General features: G+C 44.3%; 1 protein-coding gene across 2 annotated transcripts in view; it reads left to right on the top strand.

Moving 5' to 3' along the window:
- Positions 1-14,159, top strand: part of L2HGDH (L-2-hydroxyglutarate dehydrogenase) — a 22,358-nt gene extending 8,199 nt beyond the window's left edge. For both annotated transcript variants that reach the window (XM_088464359.1, XM_088464360.1), the window contains 8 exons: positions 1-70; positions 1,022-1,153; positions 5,836-5,998; positions 6,238-6,272; positions 7,849-8,016; positions 8,745-8,902; positions 10,566-10,697; positions 11,695-14,159. The exon at positions 1-70 is cut by the window's left edge and continues 82 nt beyond it. In XM_088464359.1, coding sequence (XP_088320485.1) covers positions 1-70; positions 1,022-1,153; positions 5,836-5,998; positions 6,238-6,272; positions 7,849-8,016; positions 8,745-8,902; positions 10,566-10,697; positions 11,695-11,890 — 1,054 coding nt within the window. In that variant the 3' untranslated portion in view covers positions 11,891-14,159. The remainder of the gene's footprint in view (positions 71-1,021; positions 1,154-5,835; positions 5,999-6,237; positions 6,273-7,848; positions 8,017-8,744; positions 8,903-10,565; positions 10,698-11,694) is intronic.
- Positions 14,160-14,637: the final 478 nt, after the last annotated feature.

Here is a 14,637-nt window from a genome sequence, read left to right as displayed (position 1 = left end):
TGTGCGAGGGTCTGCTCTCCTGTATGACTACTGCGACCGCAAGAGAATTCACTACAAGCAATGTGGGAAGGTACAAAGCCGTAATGTTTCTGAGATATTATTGTTATCTGACATTTATATGGCGCCACAAGGGTCCTGCAGCGCCTTACAACTTACGTAAGCGTAAATAAGGCAAACAGAACAAGGCAGGGGAGGAGCACAAGAAGGATGGGGGCCCTGCTCGTGACCGCTTACAGTCTAGAGAGGAGGGGCAGACAGGTGACACAGGGGAGAGACCGTGAGGGAGGAGCATGGAGGGGCGAGTTAGGATGAGAGCTGGAAGGCTTTAACAAAGAAGCGAGATTTGAGAGTCAGTTTGACATTTTAAAGAGAAAAGGAGAGTCTGATAGGGAGTGAGCTCCAGTGGTAGGGAGCAGCATGGGCAGAATCTTCTAGGAGAGTGGCAGGAAGTAATCAGTTGGGAGGAACGACGGAAGACATTGGCAGAGTGAAGTGAGCGGCCGGGAGTGTGGAGGGAGATGACGTCGGGCATGTAGGGGGGAGTGTATTGGGGGAAGGCCATATAGGTGAGCAATTTAAATTAGATTCTAAAGGGGAAAAGGAACCAGTGTAGTGACAGATTAGAGAGAGGTGGGTTACAGAGAGGCTGCATAACGGGGGGTTACAGTAGCCCAGTCTAGAGATGCCCATAATTGGATGAGAGTCATTGTTGCCTCTAGGGTGAGATTTGGTCTGATTCTGGAGATATTACGATGTGGAAACAACAGAGATATGATGATAGGTACATGGACCTCGGCTGGGTGTATGTCTGGTTCTTACCGGTACAATGCCACTTTCATATTTTTATTCCCTTAATTGTTTTCTTGATCTTGATAAATTATGTTGTGGGTTTAATGATTGATTTTGAATTGATGAGACTCTTACTAAGTCCGCAGTTGATGGTAAGGCTGTGTGATATTTGCCGGTTGATGGGGTTGTATAGGAGTGAGATACCACCTTGGTGACACAATGCTTTCTCCAGCTGATAGTAGCTGTACAACACCAGGAGATACCAAGACTCCAAGCGTTATATGACAGGGGGCTGCAGAACAATGTACCCGGGCTTCGCCTCATCACCGCTATAGATATAAGGGAGAAGGAGCCTTACTGCAGGGTGAGTATTGTGCTGAATACATTCACATTAACACTACATTTATTATTACCTTTATTTTCTTTTACATTTTCCTGTAAATATAGATATTTGAACATTTATAAAAAACTAAGATGTTACAAGTACTAGGCCGTCCTGTTCACGGGTGATAGACGACAGCATGGGGGCGTTATCACCTCATTAGGGGCATGGTATAATGCAATTGGGGCATAGTCAGGTTTAGATGGTTTGGAAGTGGCTTTGAGCAGGCAGACTCAGGGGGTCATTCAGACCCGCTCGCGAGCGGCAGTGAGCCAAAATCACTCCAGGGCTTGTGGCAGGGAGACCCTACCGCAGGGTCTCCGTCGCAAGTCCGATGGTCGCGATGGTCAAGACCATCGCGACCATCTTTTTGGGCGCTCGCATATGCTGTGGGTGGTCACCCACAGCTATGCGAGCGGCCAGGAGACCGCTCCATTTTCATGGAGGAGGGCCCTGCTTCAGAGCGAGCGCTCTGGTCAGAGCGTTCAACTCTGAATCAGGCCCTCAGTTTGCTAAAAGCCTGTACAGAGAGAATAACCGGATATGTCCATCGCTTGCATTAGTCTGTTGTAGGGACAATTTAGCCTATTGCATTATGTCGAAGTTAGGTAGTGTAGAATGGAATGTGAAAAACAAATACATAAGGGAAATTTCCTAAGCAGAAATAAATGTATCTGTGGGGCACATTAATGCACATACACCTAATTGTCTGCCAGCCAAATATATAGCAGCAGGTAGTCTGACATGTACAATTAACAGGTGTCCTGCCACAGTTTATGGTGCAGTTCTAACTTGTCGTCCTTGCCAATCTTATCCTACCATGGAATAACATGAGGATGGTCTAATACGACTGGCCTTATCCTGCCATGGAATAACATGAGGGTGGTCTAATAGCACACACCTTATCCTACCCGGAATAACATGGGGGTGGTCTAATAGTGCTGGCCTTATCCTACCCGGAATAACTTGAGGGTGGTCTAATACGACTGGCCTTATCCTGCCATGGAATAACATGAGGGTGGTCTAATAGCACACACCTTATCCTACCCGGCATAACATGGGGGTGGTCTAATAGTGCTGGCCTTATCCTACCCGGAATAACTTGAGGGTGGTCTAATACGACTGGCCTTATCCTGCCATGGAATAACATGAGGGTGGTCTAATAGCACACACCTTATCCTACCCGGCATAACATGGGGGTGGTCTAATAGTGCTGGCCTTATCCTACCCGGAATAACATGAGGGTGGTCTAATACGACTGGCCTTATCCTGCCGTGGAATAACATGAGGGTGGTCTAATAGCACACACCTTCTCCTACCCGGAATAACATGGGGGTGGTCTAATAGTGCTGGCCTTATCCTACCCGGAATAACATGAAGGTGGTCTAATACGACTGGCCTTATCCTGCCATGGAATAACATGAGGGTGGTCTAATAGCACACACCTTATCCTACCCGGAATAACATGGGGGTGGTCTAATAGTGCTGGCCTTATCCTACCCGGAATAACATTAGGGTGGTCTAATACGACTGGCCTTATCCTACCATGGAATAACATTAGGGTGGTCTAATAGCACACACCTTATCCTACCCGGCATAACATGGAGTGGTCTAATAGTGCTGGACTAATCCTACCATGGAACAACATGAGGGTGGTCTAATAGTGCTGGCCTTATCCTACCCGGAATAACATGAGGGTGGTCTAATAGTGCTGGCCTTATCCTACCCGGAATAACATGAGGGTGGTCTAATACGACTGGCCTTATCCTACCATGGAATAACATGAGGGTGGTCTAATAGCACACACCTTATCCTACCCGGAATAACATGGGGTGGTCTAATAGTGCTGGACTAATCCTACCATGGAATAACATGAGGGTGGTCTAATAGTGCTGGCCTTATCCTACCCGGAATAACATGAGGGTGGTCTAATACGACTGGCCTTATCCTACCATGGAATAACATGAGGGTGGTCTAATAGCACACACCTTATCCTACCCGGAATAACATGGGGTGGTCTAATAGTGCTGGACTAATCCTACCATGGAATAACATGAGGGTGGTCTAATAGTGCTGGCCTTATCCTACCCGGAATAACATGAGGGTGGTCTAATACGACTGGCCTTATCCTACCATGGAATAACATGAGGGTGGTCTAATAGCACACACCTTATCCTACCCGGAATAACATGGGGTGGTCTAATAGTGCTGGACTAATCCTACCATGGAATAACATGAGGGTGGTCTAATAGTGCTGGCCTTATCCTACCCGGAATAACATGAGAGTGGTCTAATACGACTGGCCTTATCCTACCATGGAATAACATGAGGGCGGTCTAATAGCACACGCCTTATCCTACCCGGAATAACATGGGGGTGGTCTAATAGTGCTGGACTAATCCTACCGTGGAATAACAGGAGGATGGTCTAACAGTTCTAACCTTAGCCTGCCATGGAATAACATGAGTGGTCTAATAGTGTTGGCCTTATCCTACCATATAATAACATGAGGATGGTCTAACAGCTCTGGTCTTATCATATCATGGAATTGCATGAGGATCGTCTAATCGTGCTGGCCTTATACTACCACTGAATACCGCAAGGATGGTCTAACAGTCCTGGTCTTATTCTACCACGGAGTAGCACGTGCGTGGTCTAATAGTACTAGCCTTATCCTACCATGGAATAACATGAGCGTGGTCTAATAGCACACACCTTATCCTACCCGGCATAACATGGAGTGGTCTAATAGTGCTGGACTAATCCTACCATGGAATAACATGAGGGTGGTCTAATAGTGCTGGCCTTATCCTACCCGGAATAACATGAGGGTGGTCTAATAGTGCTGGCCTTATCCTACCCGGAATAACATGAGGGTGGTCTAATACGACTGGCCTTATCCTACCATGGAATAACATTAGGGTGGTCTAATAGCACACACCTTATCCTACCCGGAATAACATGGGGTGGTCTAATAGTGCTGGACTAATCCTACCATGGAATAACATGAGGGTGGTCTAATAGTGCTGGCCTTATCCTACCCGGAATAACATGAGGGTGGTCTAATACGACTGGCCTTATCCTACCATGGAATAACATGAGGGTGGTCTAATAGCACACACCTTATCCTACCCGGAATAACATGGGGTGGTCTAATAGTGCTGGACTAATCCTACCATGGAATAACATGAGGGTGGTCTAATAGTGCTGGCCTTATCCTACCCGGAATAACATGAGAGTGGTCTAATACGACTGGCCTTATCCTACCATGGAATAACATGAGGGCGGTCTAATAGCACACGCCTTATCCTACCCGGAATAACATGGGGGTGGTCTAATAGTGCTGGACTAATCCTACCGTGGAATAACAGGAGGATGGTCTAACAGTTCTAACCTTAGCCTGCCATGGAATAACATGAGTGGTCTAATAGTGTTGGCCTTATCCTACCATATAATAACATGAGGATGGTCTAACAGCTCTGGTCTTATCATATCATGGAATTGCATGATGATCGTCTAATCGTGCTGGCCTTATACTACCACTGAATACCGCAAGGATGGTCTAACAGTCCTGGTCTTATTCTACCACGGAGTAGCACGTGCGTGGTCTAATAGTACTAGCCTTATCCTACCATGGAATAACATGAGCGTGGTCTAATAGCACACACCTTATCCTACCCGGCATAACATGGAGTGGTCTAATAGTGCTGGACTAATCCTACCATGGAATAACATGAGGGTGGTCTAATAGTGCTGGCCTTATCCTACCCGGAATAACATGAGGGTGGTCTAATAGTGCTGGCCTTATCCTACCCGGAATAACATGAGGGTGGTCTAATACGACTGGCCTTATCCTACCATGGAATAACATTAGGGTGGTCTAATAGCACACACCTTATCCTACCCGGAATAACATGGGGTGGTCTAATAGTGCTGGACTAATCCTACCATGGAATAACATGAGGGTGGTCTAATAGTGCTGGCCTTATCCTACCCGGAATAACATGAGGGTGGTCTAATACGACTGGCCTTATCCTACCATGGAATAACATGAGGGTGGTCTAATAGCACACACCTTATCCTACCCGGAATAACATGGGGTGGTCTAATAGTGCTGGACTAATCCTACCATGGAATAACATGAGGGTGGTCTAATAGTGCTGGCCTTATCCTACCCGGAATAACATGAGGGTGGTCTAATACGACTGGCCTTATCCTACCATGGAATAACATGAGGGTGGTCTAATAGCACACACCTTATCCTACCCGGAATAACATGGGGTGGTCTAATAGTGCTGGACTAATCCTACCATGGAATAACATGAGGGTGGTCTAATAGTGCTGGCCTTATCCTACCCGGAATAATATGAGGGTGGTCTAATACGACTGGCCTTATCCTACCATGGAATAACATGAGGGTGGTCTAATAGCACACACCTTATCCTACCCGGAATAACATGGGGTGGTCTAATAGTTCAGGGCTTATCCTACCATGGAATAATAAGAGGATAATTTAACAGTTCTTGCCTTATCCTACCATAACACAAGAATGATCCAATATTGCTTGCTTCATCCTACCATGGAATCCTATGAGAATGGTCTAATAGAGGTGCAGAAATAATACTACCTGAGGGCCTTCCTTTATGTCGGTCTTTGCATTGCAGGGCGTGATGGCCCTGGACTCTCCTTACACAGGGATTGTGAATTACAAACAAGTAGCTCAGTCCTACACCGATGATTTCCGTGAGGCCGGGGGCAGCGTCCTGACGAGCTTTGAAGTATCTGATATAAAAATGGTGAATGAGAGTCCAGCAGGGTCAGCGCAGGGTGAGTTACAATTACCCCATCGTATTACACAGATCTGTTTGTAAACCGCAACTGCTTTGAATATTTATCTATGTTATAATCTACTAAAGTGTGCGGTCTTATTGTCATCCATGTTTGTGATTGATGTATTACACTGCATTATTTTACTGGATAAAGGTCCTTTTTGTAGATAAAACACAGTTTGGATATACAAGTTTCAACTTTAGTAAGCAGCAGTTTATTGCTCTGTTTCTCCCTAGGTGTGGAGCATCCAGTTGTTCTCCGAGACACAAAGGTAATGTAACATTCGCTAAAGCAGCCGTAAGATATGAATAATTACCTCTTGTACCGCCCGCTTTCCTTGTACCAATAAATAAAGATTGTTACTAATGACCTGTTTATGCTTTGCATTGATATTACCAGAACAATATGTGGCAATCGGTGTCATTAGATTTTCTGGTTTGCAGTGTTGAGCATTTTGTACCATTCAGTGTCTATTATTATTCATGGGATTTTTCCATGAGAATAAAGAAATCAGTAATTGTCGGTTTTAATAAAATTAAATATAACATAAAAAAACAAACACAACATCCCATATATTTAATGGTCTACCCTGTTTTTATTTTAAACCAGGCAGTGGTGTCAGGGCGGTCAGTACCAGATTCCAGGAACCTGACATCACTATCTGCATTTTATTAAACGTAATAATATTACTCTCGCCCCCTCTTCCTCCAATGTGATGGAGAAGGGGCTCCCTTGTATTCATAAGCTTACACTACCAGCGAGGGTTCCTGCGCAGCTTTGGGGACCATCCACACTTTCTTGGCTGACAATCTCCCTGTTGCACTACACTTATTGAATTTCTCCGTCATGAGAACAAGCTTTTGTATAGGAGAGCTGGGTTTAGCTTCGCTTAGGGGATGTGACCGGACTAATACTAGTATTTGCAGCATTTTATTATGTTTATCTGTTGGTAATCTTATATATCCTGTTGAATGCTTCATTCCATTTTTCTCCTTTGTAATATGGGTATATTTTGGTCTGTAATCTATTGCTATTTGTCGGGTGGAATGTATTAAAATTTCTAATGATGCGGGAGGGCTGGGACTAGTCTGGTCTAGCTTAGGGCCATTAGTTTATTGCCTCTGTCATTTATATAATTATAATCCTTTATTTGGGCTGGGTGGGGGGGGGGGGGTTAGAGTAGTTAGTGTGGGTTGGGAGTTAGGGGATCCAAGTATGCCTGGGTTGGGGTTAGATCATACAGGGTGGGGGGCTACGGGGTGGTTTGATTTTCTGGGGGGGGTTGATATATTTTATTTAAATTATGATATATTTTTAGATCAGTAGGCATGGGACTCTTTTTGTTCAGTATTACTCCTGTTATGTGGTATAATACTTACTGCCTAGATAATATGTATGTATATAAGACATATCTTATATAGTCGTACATTAGGTGGGCTCAGATGGCGCCTATGGGTCCGCCCTATACTATCCGCATGGTTTGAGTTAGGTATGTCTATACGTTTGCTATTTACCATGGATTATGATTGCTATACATGTACCACCTGATTGCTTATTACTGTGTGATCTACATTATATTATTATCATTCTGTAATCTTTGATATAATGTTTGAGTATGTTTCAAAAAATGTAATAAAAAAACTAAAAGATAAAAAAAAAAAAAAAAGAACAAACTTTTCTGCTTAGTATTCCGTCAGCGATATTTGCAGTCAAATCTGAGAGTAAGGGGGGTATCTCTCCCTATTTGGGATATCCCTGGGTTCCCCCTTTGGGTGCTGATGCAATTAACGGCAAGTAAAGTATTGTCTCATACATGCTACATGCGGCATTATATCTCTGTGTTACAGGGAGAAGAAGTGTACTGTAAGTACGTGCTGACGTGTGCTGGGCTGTTCTCGGACCGCTTATCCCAGATCAGCGGATGTAGCCCAGAACCGCGCATTGTTCCGTTCCGTGGGGACTATTTGGTCCTGAAACCAGAGAAGTGTTATCTTGTTAAAGGGAACATTTACCCAGTAAGTATTACCTTCAGCCTCTTCATTACTGTATATTGTATATACTCTAAATACATGAAACCGCTAGTTTGAACTTGCACTAACATTTTGCAGAATTAACCTAAGCTGACTCTGATTGTTTAGGCAGACATTAACAAATTAGTGAGTAGGGGAGATAATAGCCAGGTATATTGGAGCTGGAAGGTAGAGAAGTATATTTACTATACCATCATGCAATAAGTACTATTTCTGAAAAATCCCACAATCAATGCCCGTTTTGAGGTTCTGAGGAAGACTAACAACCAGTGACCACTTAGTTATGATCTAGAGGTGACTCCATCCCTATGGTCTGGTGAATTCACCTGGACAGTTCTGTGCCTGTTACAAGGTCATACCTTGCCTCGAGGTGTCCAGTTGGCATGGCGGTATAGTGAATATACTTGCTTGTTCTTTCCTGGGAGTTTTCAGGACAGTCTATCACCTGGGGAATACCATTTCTAGGAGATGGAGAAGCCTACAGCGGCCAGAAATTGTTATACTACGCTAATGGTGGACTTTCCTTTCAAGCCTTCATGGGTGGTAGTTAGAGCTTATTCTCAAAAGGCTTCCGAGCTGTGCTAACCCTGCCGTCCTTGTACTGCCCTGCCGTCCTTGTACTGCTCCTCCTTATTTACTGACTGTAATAACTACCCCTATCAGTAGTAGCCTATGTATGTGAGATTCACTCTTCTCTCCATATTGGGCTTTAGGTTCCAGACCCTCGGTTTCCCTTTCTCGGAGTCCATTTCACTCCACGGATTGATGGAAGCGTTTGGCTTGGCCCAAATGCAGTATTGGCTTTTAAAAGAGAGGGTTACAGGCTGTGTGATTTCAGCACCAGGGACTTTGGTGAAGCTGTCACATACAGGTAAAGCATTAGAATGTTGAATTCTCTATACTGCAGATACTCTAAAGGGGGCATTATCTATCAGACACATTAGTGCACCTCCAGTCTGCAATTGCTCTCTCTGACTTCCTCTTAGATCACTCTCTGACCTGCACCTTGTCTCCTCTGATAGCCAGCTCTCACTCCTGCCTTCTCCAGTACCGCTGTCCCCCTGTGGATCTGTCTACCAGGCCTGCCCAGACTCTCACTGCCTTCAAACCTTTAAACGAGCTCTGAGAAGCCAAATCTTGATCAGCGCTAACCCTACACCAGTAATATTCACACTGCATTTATTTCACGTCATAACTGTGTAGTTAGTAGTGTCACATACATTAATATATTATGTTCTTCAAGATAGTTGAGTAATTGGCACTGTCCGGATAGCAGCAGATAAAGCCTCTTCCATCGGCTGCACAAACTCATAGGGAAAGTTTGTGATCTCTCACCACACTGGACACAAGACAGGAAGACACTGGGCTGTGCTCTTATTCTGTGATATACACATATGTATAGAGTGTTTAGGTATGTTATGCTGGCCATACACTCTCAGATCAAACTCTCCATCAGACAGACAGATCAATTATCTGACATTGCTATACACGGTCAGATAATGGGTCTGTGCGTCTGATAGTGAGTATTTACGAGCACACTTTGTTGCAGGTGTCAGGCATGCTGAAAGGTTTTTCATGCTCGGCTGTGGCCATACACTGTGTAATTAGTGGCCCCATCAGCCAATAATTGCCTGATTCATCATATAATTGCACAGTATATGGCCACCTTCATGCTGGGCATACACTGCCCAAATATCAGCCCAATCATCCGATAATCATCTGATCGGGACGATATTTGAACAGTGTCATGCTGTATTCGTCCAGTATATCTGATAGAACGGACCGTTGGCCGGGCACGTCTGACATTGACATTCACAGGGCAGGATTGGGGAAATGTTTCCTCCCCAGGGCAGGAACACAGGTACCATGGCCACACTCTGTGAGATATGTCACAATGGATAGCCACGATAACTGACGCGTTTCAGCTTGTCCGATAAAATGTCTGGCAGACCGACGAGACCTTTTATCTCACGCTGTATGCCCAGCATAAGTCTGAGTGTCAGCAAATAGAGGCACAAATTCCTCTGCCCACATTGCTTTATAGGGGTAAATAATTGCTGATAAACCAATGAGCCATTGCAAATACATTTAGCTCTTGAAGTTAACTTACAAGACCCAGCACCTGGAGAGACCCTGGTAGCCTGCTTTACGTAAACCGTCCAGTGTACTCTTCATTGCCAGCCATGCTGTAATGGCCTTACAATGTTGCTGTGGTGTATCTGGCGTTCGCCTGAGTGTCTTATTGGCCATCAGTAAGTCCTGTTTTGTTTTTTATGAATCCACTAAATAATTTCACTATGCACTGTAATCTACAGTATAGATGTACTTCATTCATAATCTGAAGACTTCAGGGCAGTATTAAGCCACACAAGTGTTTTGTCGTCACGCAGAGTCGCGCTCAGCAGTGGGTTTCAGTGATATCAATGATCAGTCTGATCCTAAATCTGAACGTTTTGCAGTTCTATACAGTACAAGCAGATGGTTCCTTACAAAGTGAGATGATGATGTTTTATTCCCACTCTCTTCTATTTCAGTGGCCTCCGTAAATTGGTGCTGAAGAATCTGACGTACGGCATGGGAGAAATTTATCGGGCATGCGTCCTACGTGCCCAGCTCAAGGAACTTCAGAGATTCATCCCAGAGCTGTCTATAAGCGATATTCACAGGTGAGGCCTATACTTACAAAAACAGTCTGGAGAGAAAAGACACAAAGGTATTAAGTGTAGAGCTAGGTACACACACTATACAATTATCGGGCCCATAAACCAATAATTGGGATATCAGGCCAATTTCTCTGTAGCGTGTAGATCTGAGAGTTCTGCCGAAACGCTAATAAAACGTCCCAGAAATGCTCTGTTTCGATTATCTGATCGTTCAGAATTTCTGATGTATGCCGACCAAACTGTCTTGATAATGGGCATCCACGATAATTGGGCCATATTTCCACGGATTTTTTTTTTTTTTTTAATTATTCCCTCATCATCTTGCTGAGTGGACATATGCAAATTATCGATCTATGCGACTGAAAATTGGCAGGTTTTTAACAAACTTTGTTTGGTTTGTTCCACCGATATCGGGAGCTTCCTCTGGCCGAAAAATGGTGCCGTGTGTCCGTTTAATTCATTTCTGAATGTGGTAGCTACAGGCAGGTACAGTAATCTGGTGCTCATTTCATTGTGGAACCACAGGTCACAGCATGTCCTGGCAGCCTGCCATACATGTATATCAGTGTGCACCCATTACAGGCACCTACAAGGTACTTCATTTTGCTTTTTTTTTTTTTTTTTAATTTGCTTTTTAAACCCTTGAAGTATGCTCTTATGCAATCATTTTTTGAAGTATCCTCGGTAAGGTGAAGTATTGCCACTGCAGGACGAGCTCTCTACCTTACCGTCGGTAGCCATACCGCATATTGACACTAGAGGGTGCTGTGCATCAAATGAACAACAGCAGCACAAAAGGGGGACCAGACTGTCACGCTACACAGCATTGGATTGAGAAACTGCAGAACAGATTTAATTGTAGTTGTCACTCAGTGCAAACGTAGTCCGTCATGATTACAAACATTTCTACTCTCAATTTTACTTTTATAGAAAAAAGGGTTTGGGTTTTTTTTGCACCTTTTTATAATGTTTTTCTTAAGCCAAATCCTTTCTCACACAGGGGTCCTTCGGGAGTCCGAGCACAGGCACTGGATAGAGATGGGAACCTGGTGGATGATTTCGTCTTTGACGGAGGTTCTGGGGACATTGCAAGCCGCATACTGCATGTCAGGAACGCCCCGTCCCCAGCTGCCACCTCCTCCCTCGCAATAGCGGAGATGATCGCTTCGGAAGTAGAAGAACGCTTTGGACTGTGAGGCCTGAGCCCTGCGGCATCCAAGTTGATCCTTATGAACTAGATCTTGGACTTTGTTCGCCTGATAATGAATGACCTTAGACTTGCAGTTTAACTCGCAAGGATACCATTGGTGATTTTGGAATCTTGCGTCAAGATGACATCATTCTGTGCACTGTTTCCACCCAGACACTGGCAATCTTCCTATATAAATACATGTTGACCAGGATGACTATTATAAAGCATATTGTGTGGCTGAAGTTAAAACCAGTTCTTTACATCTTTAAATGTACCGTTACTAGGTCAGAGAACCTCTTGTAATCCTCCAGCACAGCTGTACACACACAAAGATGTCAGGGAAGTGGGGCCAGGGCCATAACCTGTAGCAAATCAAAGTCTTACAATTTTATGCAGCAGCACAGAGTATTTCAGGTCAGCCTCCTGCTGCATGACCGTAGGAGACCAGTTTGAAGTAGTTGAGTCTAAATCTATTCGTTAACAGGAGATCAGAGTAGGGATAGAAGACTCGCGTGGCAAACGTCTAAAGGACTATTGTGTTGTGAAATGATCGTCTATATAAAATAAAGTTCGTACATTGTTTATAGAGAATGACACTATCCATAAGCTTACATAGCTTATTTAGGTATATTATCACCACCAGGACAGAGACACTGCCATATGCTTCATTACAACACTGGAGTTTACAGACTTAGGGGTAAATTTACTAAGATGGGAGTTCTATTAAGAAGTGATGTCGCTCATAGCAACCAATCAGATTCCAGGTATTATCTTCTAGAAGGTGCTAGATAAATGAGAAGTAGAATCTGATTGGTTGCTATGGGCAACATCACTTCATAAATTAAACTCCCATCTTAGTAAATTAACCCCTTAGGGCCTGACGCAGCGATGTACGCAGTGTCGGTATTTACACAGTTGAGTGATTATCGCATGCCTCACAGTCACACTGCGCATGCGGCAAGGTTCATCTGCTCGCAGTGACGATATAGGACCCTATTCAATTAGTGTTGAAATGCTGTTTTCGGCGAAAAAGTTTAGCCAGTGGCGTCCTTTCGCCAGCGGAAACTTATCCCCGTATTCAATTGTGGCGACCTTTCGCCGGTGCGGAAACGCAATGCAATGTACCCGATGGAAAATTTTCGCCTTTGAATAGCTGTCGAAATTTTTTTGCAGAATTGCGGTTTTGGGGTGCAAAGGTGGGGAAACCACCGTGCACCCTTAGGACAGGTCCCCAAAGGTAAACTGCATCAAAAAAATTGAACACCACAAAAAGTGACTTTGAATAAGGGGGTGAAAAAGTTCAAAGTTGGGGTACAAACTTAAAAGCTAGCGAAATAGCCTTTGGGGGGTCTGCAAGTATGGGGGGGAGGGGGGGTTTATTACAGGTGTGTGCTGAAGGTGCGTTTTTCGTGTTTTTTAAAACCTCACATTAGCCTAGATTTTTAACCATGCTAGCACCATTTTCATGCACCACGGCTACTTATTTTCACCAAAGAAACCTGCTAAATGCCATTCTTCACCACTTAGTGGTAGCAAAGACGCTAATTAGCAACTATTGAGAAGAATGTCTTCAGCAGGGCTATTCGGGGGCATCTATAGTGATCCCCCATGTCAGTGCATCTTCTGGGGGGTGTCAGGCTGATTTCCCCAAATCTGACAGCACTTTTTTCACCTATTTGCATTTTTCCGGGTCCCGTTTTCGCCAATTTTCGAATTGAATGCGGGGATATGTGGGGATGCGCTCGATACTGTTTCGCATGGTAAGCCAGCGATGTCGGCGAAAAGTCCGGCATGCGAAAAGTACATTACTTTTCGCGTCTAATTGAATATGCCCCTTAATCGCAGTCAAAATTGTCAGGCGCCTCACGTCCATTTTCTGGGGATTTATCTGCCTACCTCCGTGACCCTGTACGCAGAAAATATGGCGCCAGCGTCTCAGCTCCCAGATCTGAGAGTGGGTGTGTCTTTATATTACCGCACAGCAGTTGCGTACAGGATTTCTTAGTGTCCACATGTCTCAGCCAGGCTCTTAATTCCCTAACGTACAAACCCAGTTACCCTACAGGATGATTTTGTAGTTCTGAGTGTGGGAGGAAACCGGAGTACCTGGAGGAATCCGATTCAAATTTCACACACACAGGGCCCTGGCTGGGTATTCATCTCATGGCCCAAGTGCTGTGAGACAGCAATGCTACCCACTGTGCTGCCATGTTTTCCTTTTCTACTTGAAATATTGAGCTTATTATTTTTTTTTTTAATTGGTAAAAATAAATTTTTAATCTTTACTAATATTATAAGAACGTTGTGTTTGTCTGTTCGTTCAAACTTGCCGCAAAAACTACTGAACAGATTTCCATGTCATCTGCATCATTTTGTAGTGGAAACCCCTAGCAATTACTTGCACTTGGTTTAATCAAATTAAAGCTGAGCAATAACAAAAAGAAAATGTATTGACATAATCAATGCAAGAGATAGGTGTGGCACCATGCGCGCAGCTGGTAAGGGGGGGAGGTGCTTTATGCCCACATTCACATGAAGAGGATAGGCTACATAGCAGTCTGTGCACAGGGCACACAGTGACATAGGTGTGAGTGGTGGGTGAATAGGAGAGGTTACATAGCAGTCTGTGCAGAGGTCACACAGTGACATAGGTGTGAGTGGTGGGTGAATAGTATAGGTTACATAGCAGTCTGTGCACAGGGCACACAGTGACATTGGCGTGAGTGGTGGGTGAATAGGATAGGCTACATA

This window comes from Taudactylus pleione, unplaced genomic scaffold, assembly GCF_031769625.1.
Source record: "Taudactylus pleione unplaced genomic scaffold, aTauple2 ptg001661l, whole genome shotgun sequence".
Classification (NCBI taxonomy): Eukaryota; Metazoa; Chordata; class Amphibia; order Anura; family Myobatrachidae; genus Taudactylus; species Taudactylus pleione.
The sequence above is the reverse complement of the archived record's forward strand: the minus strand, read 5'-3'. Positions and strand labels throughout refer to the sequence as shown.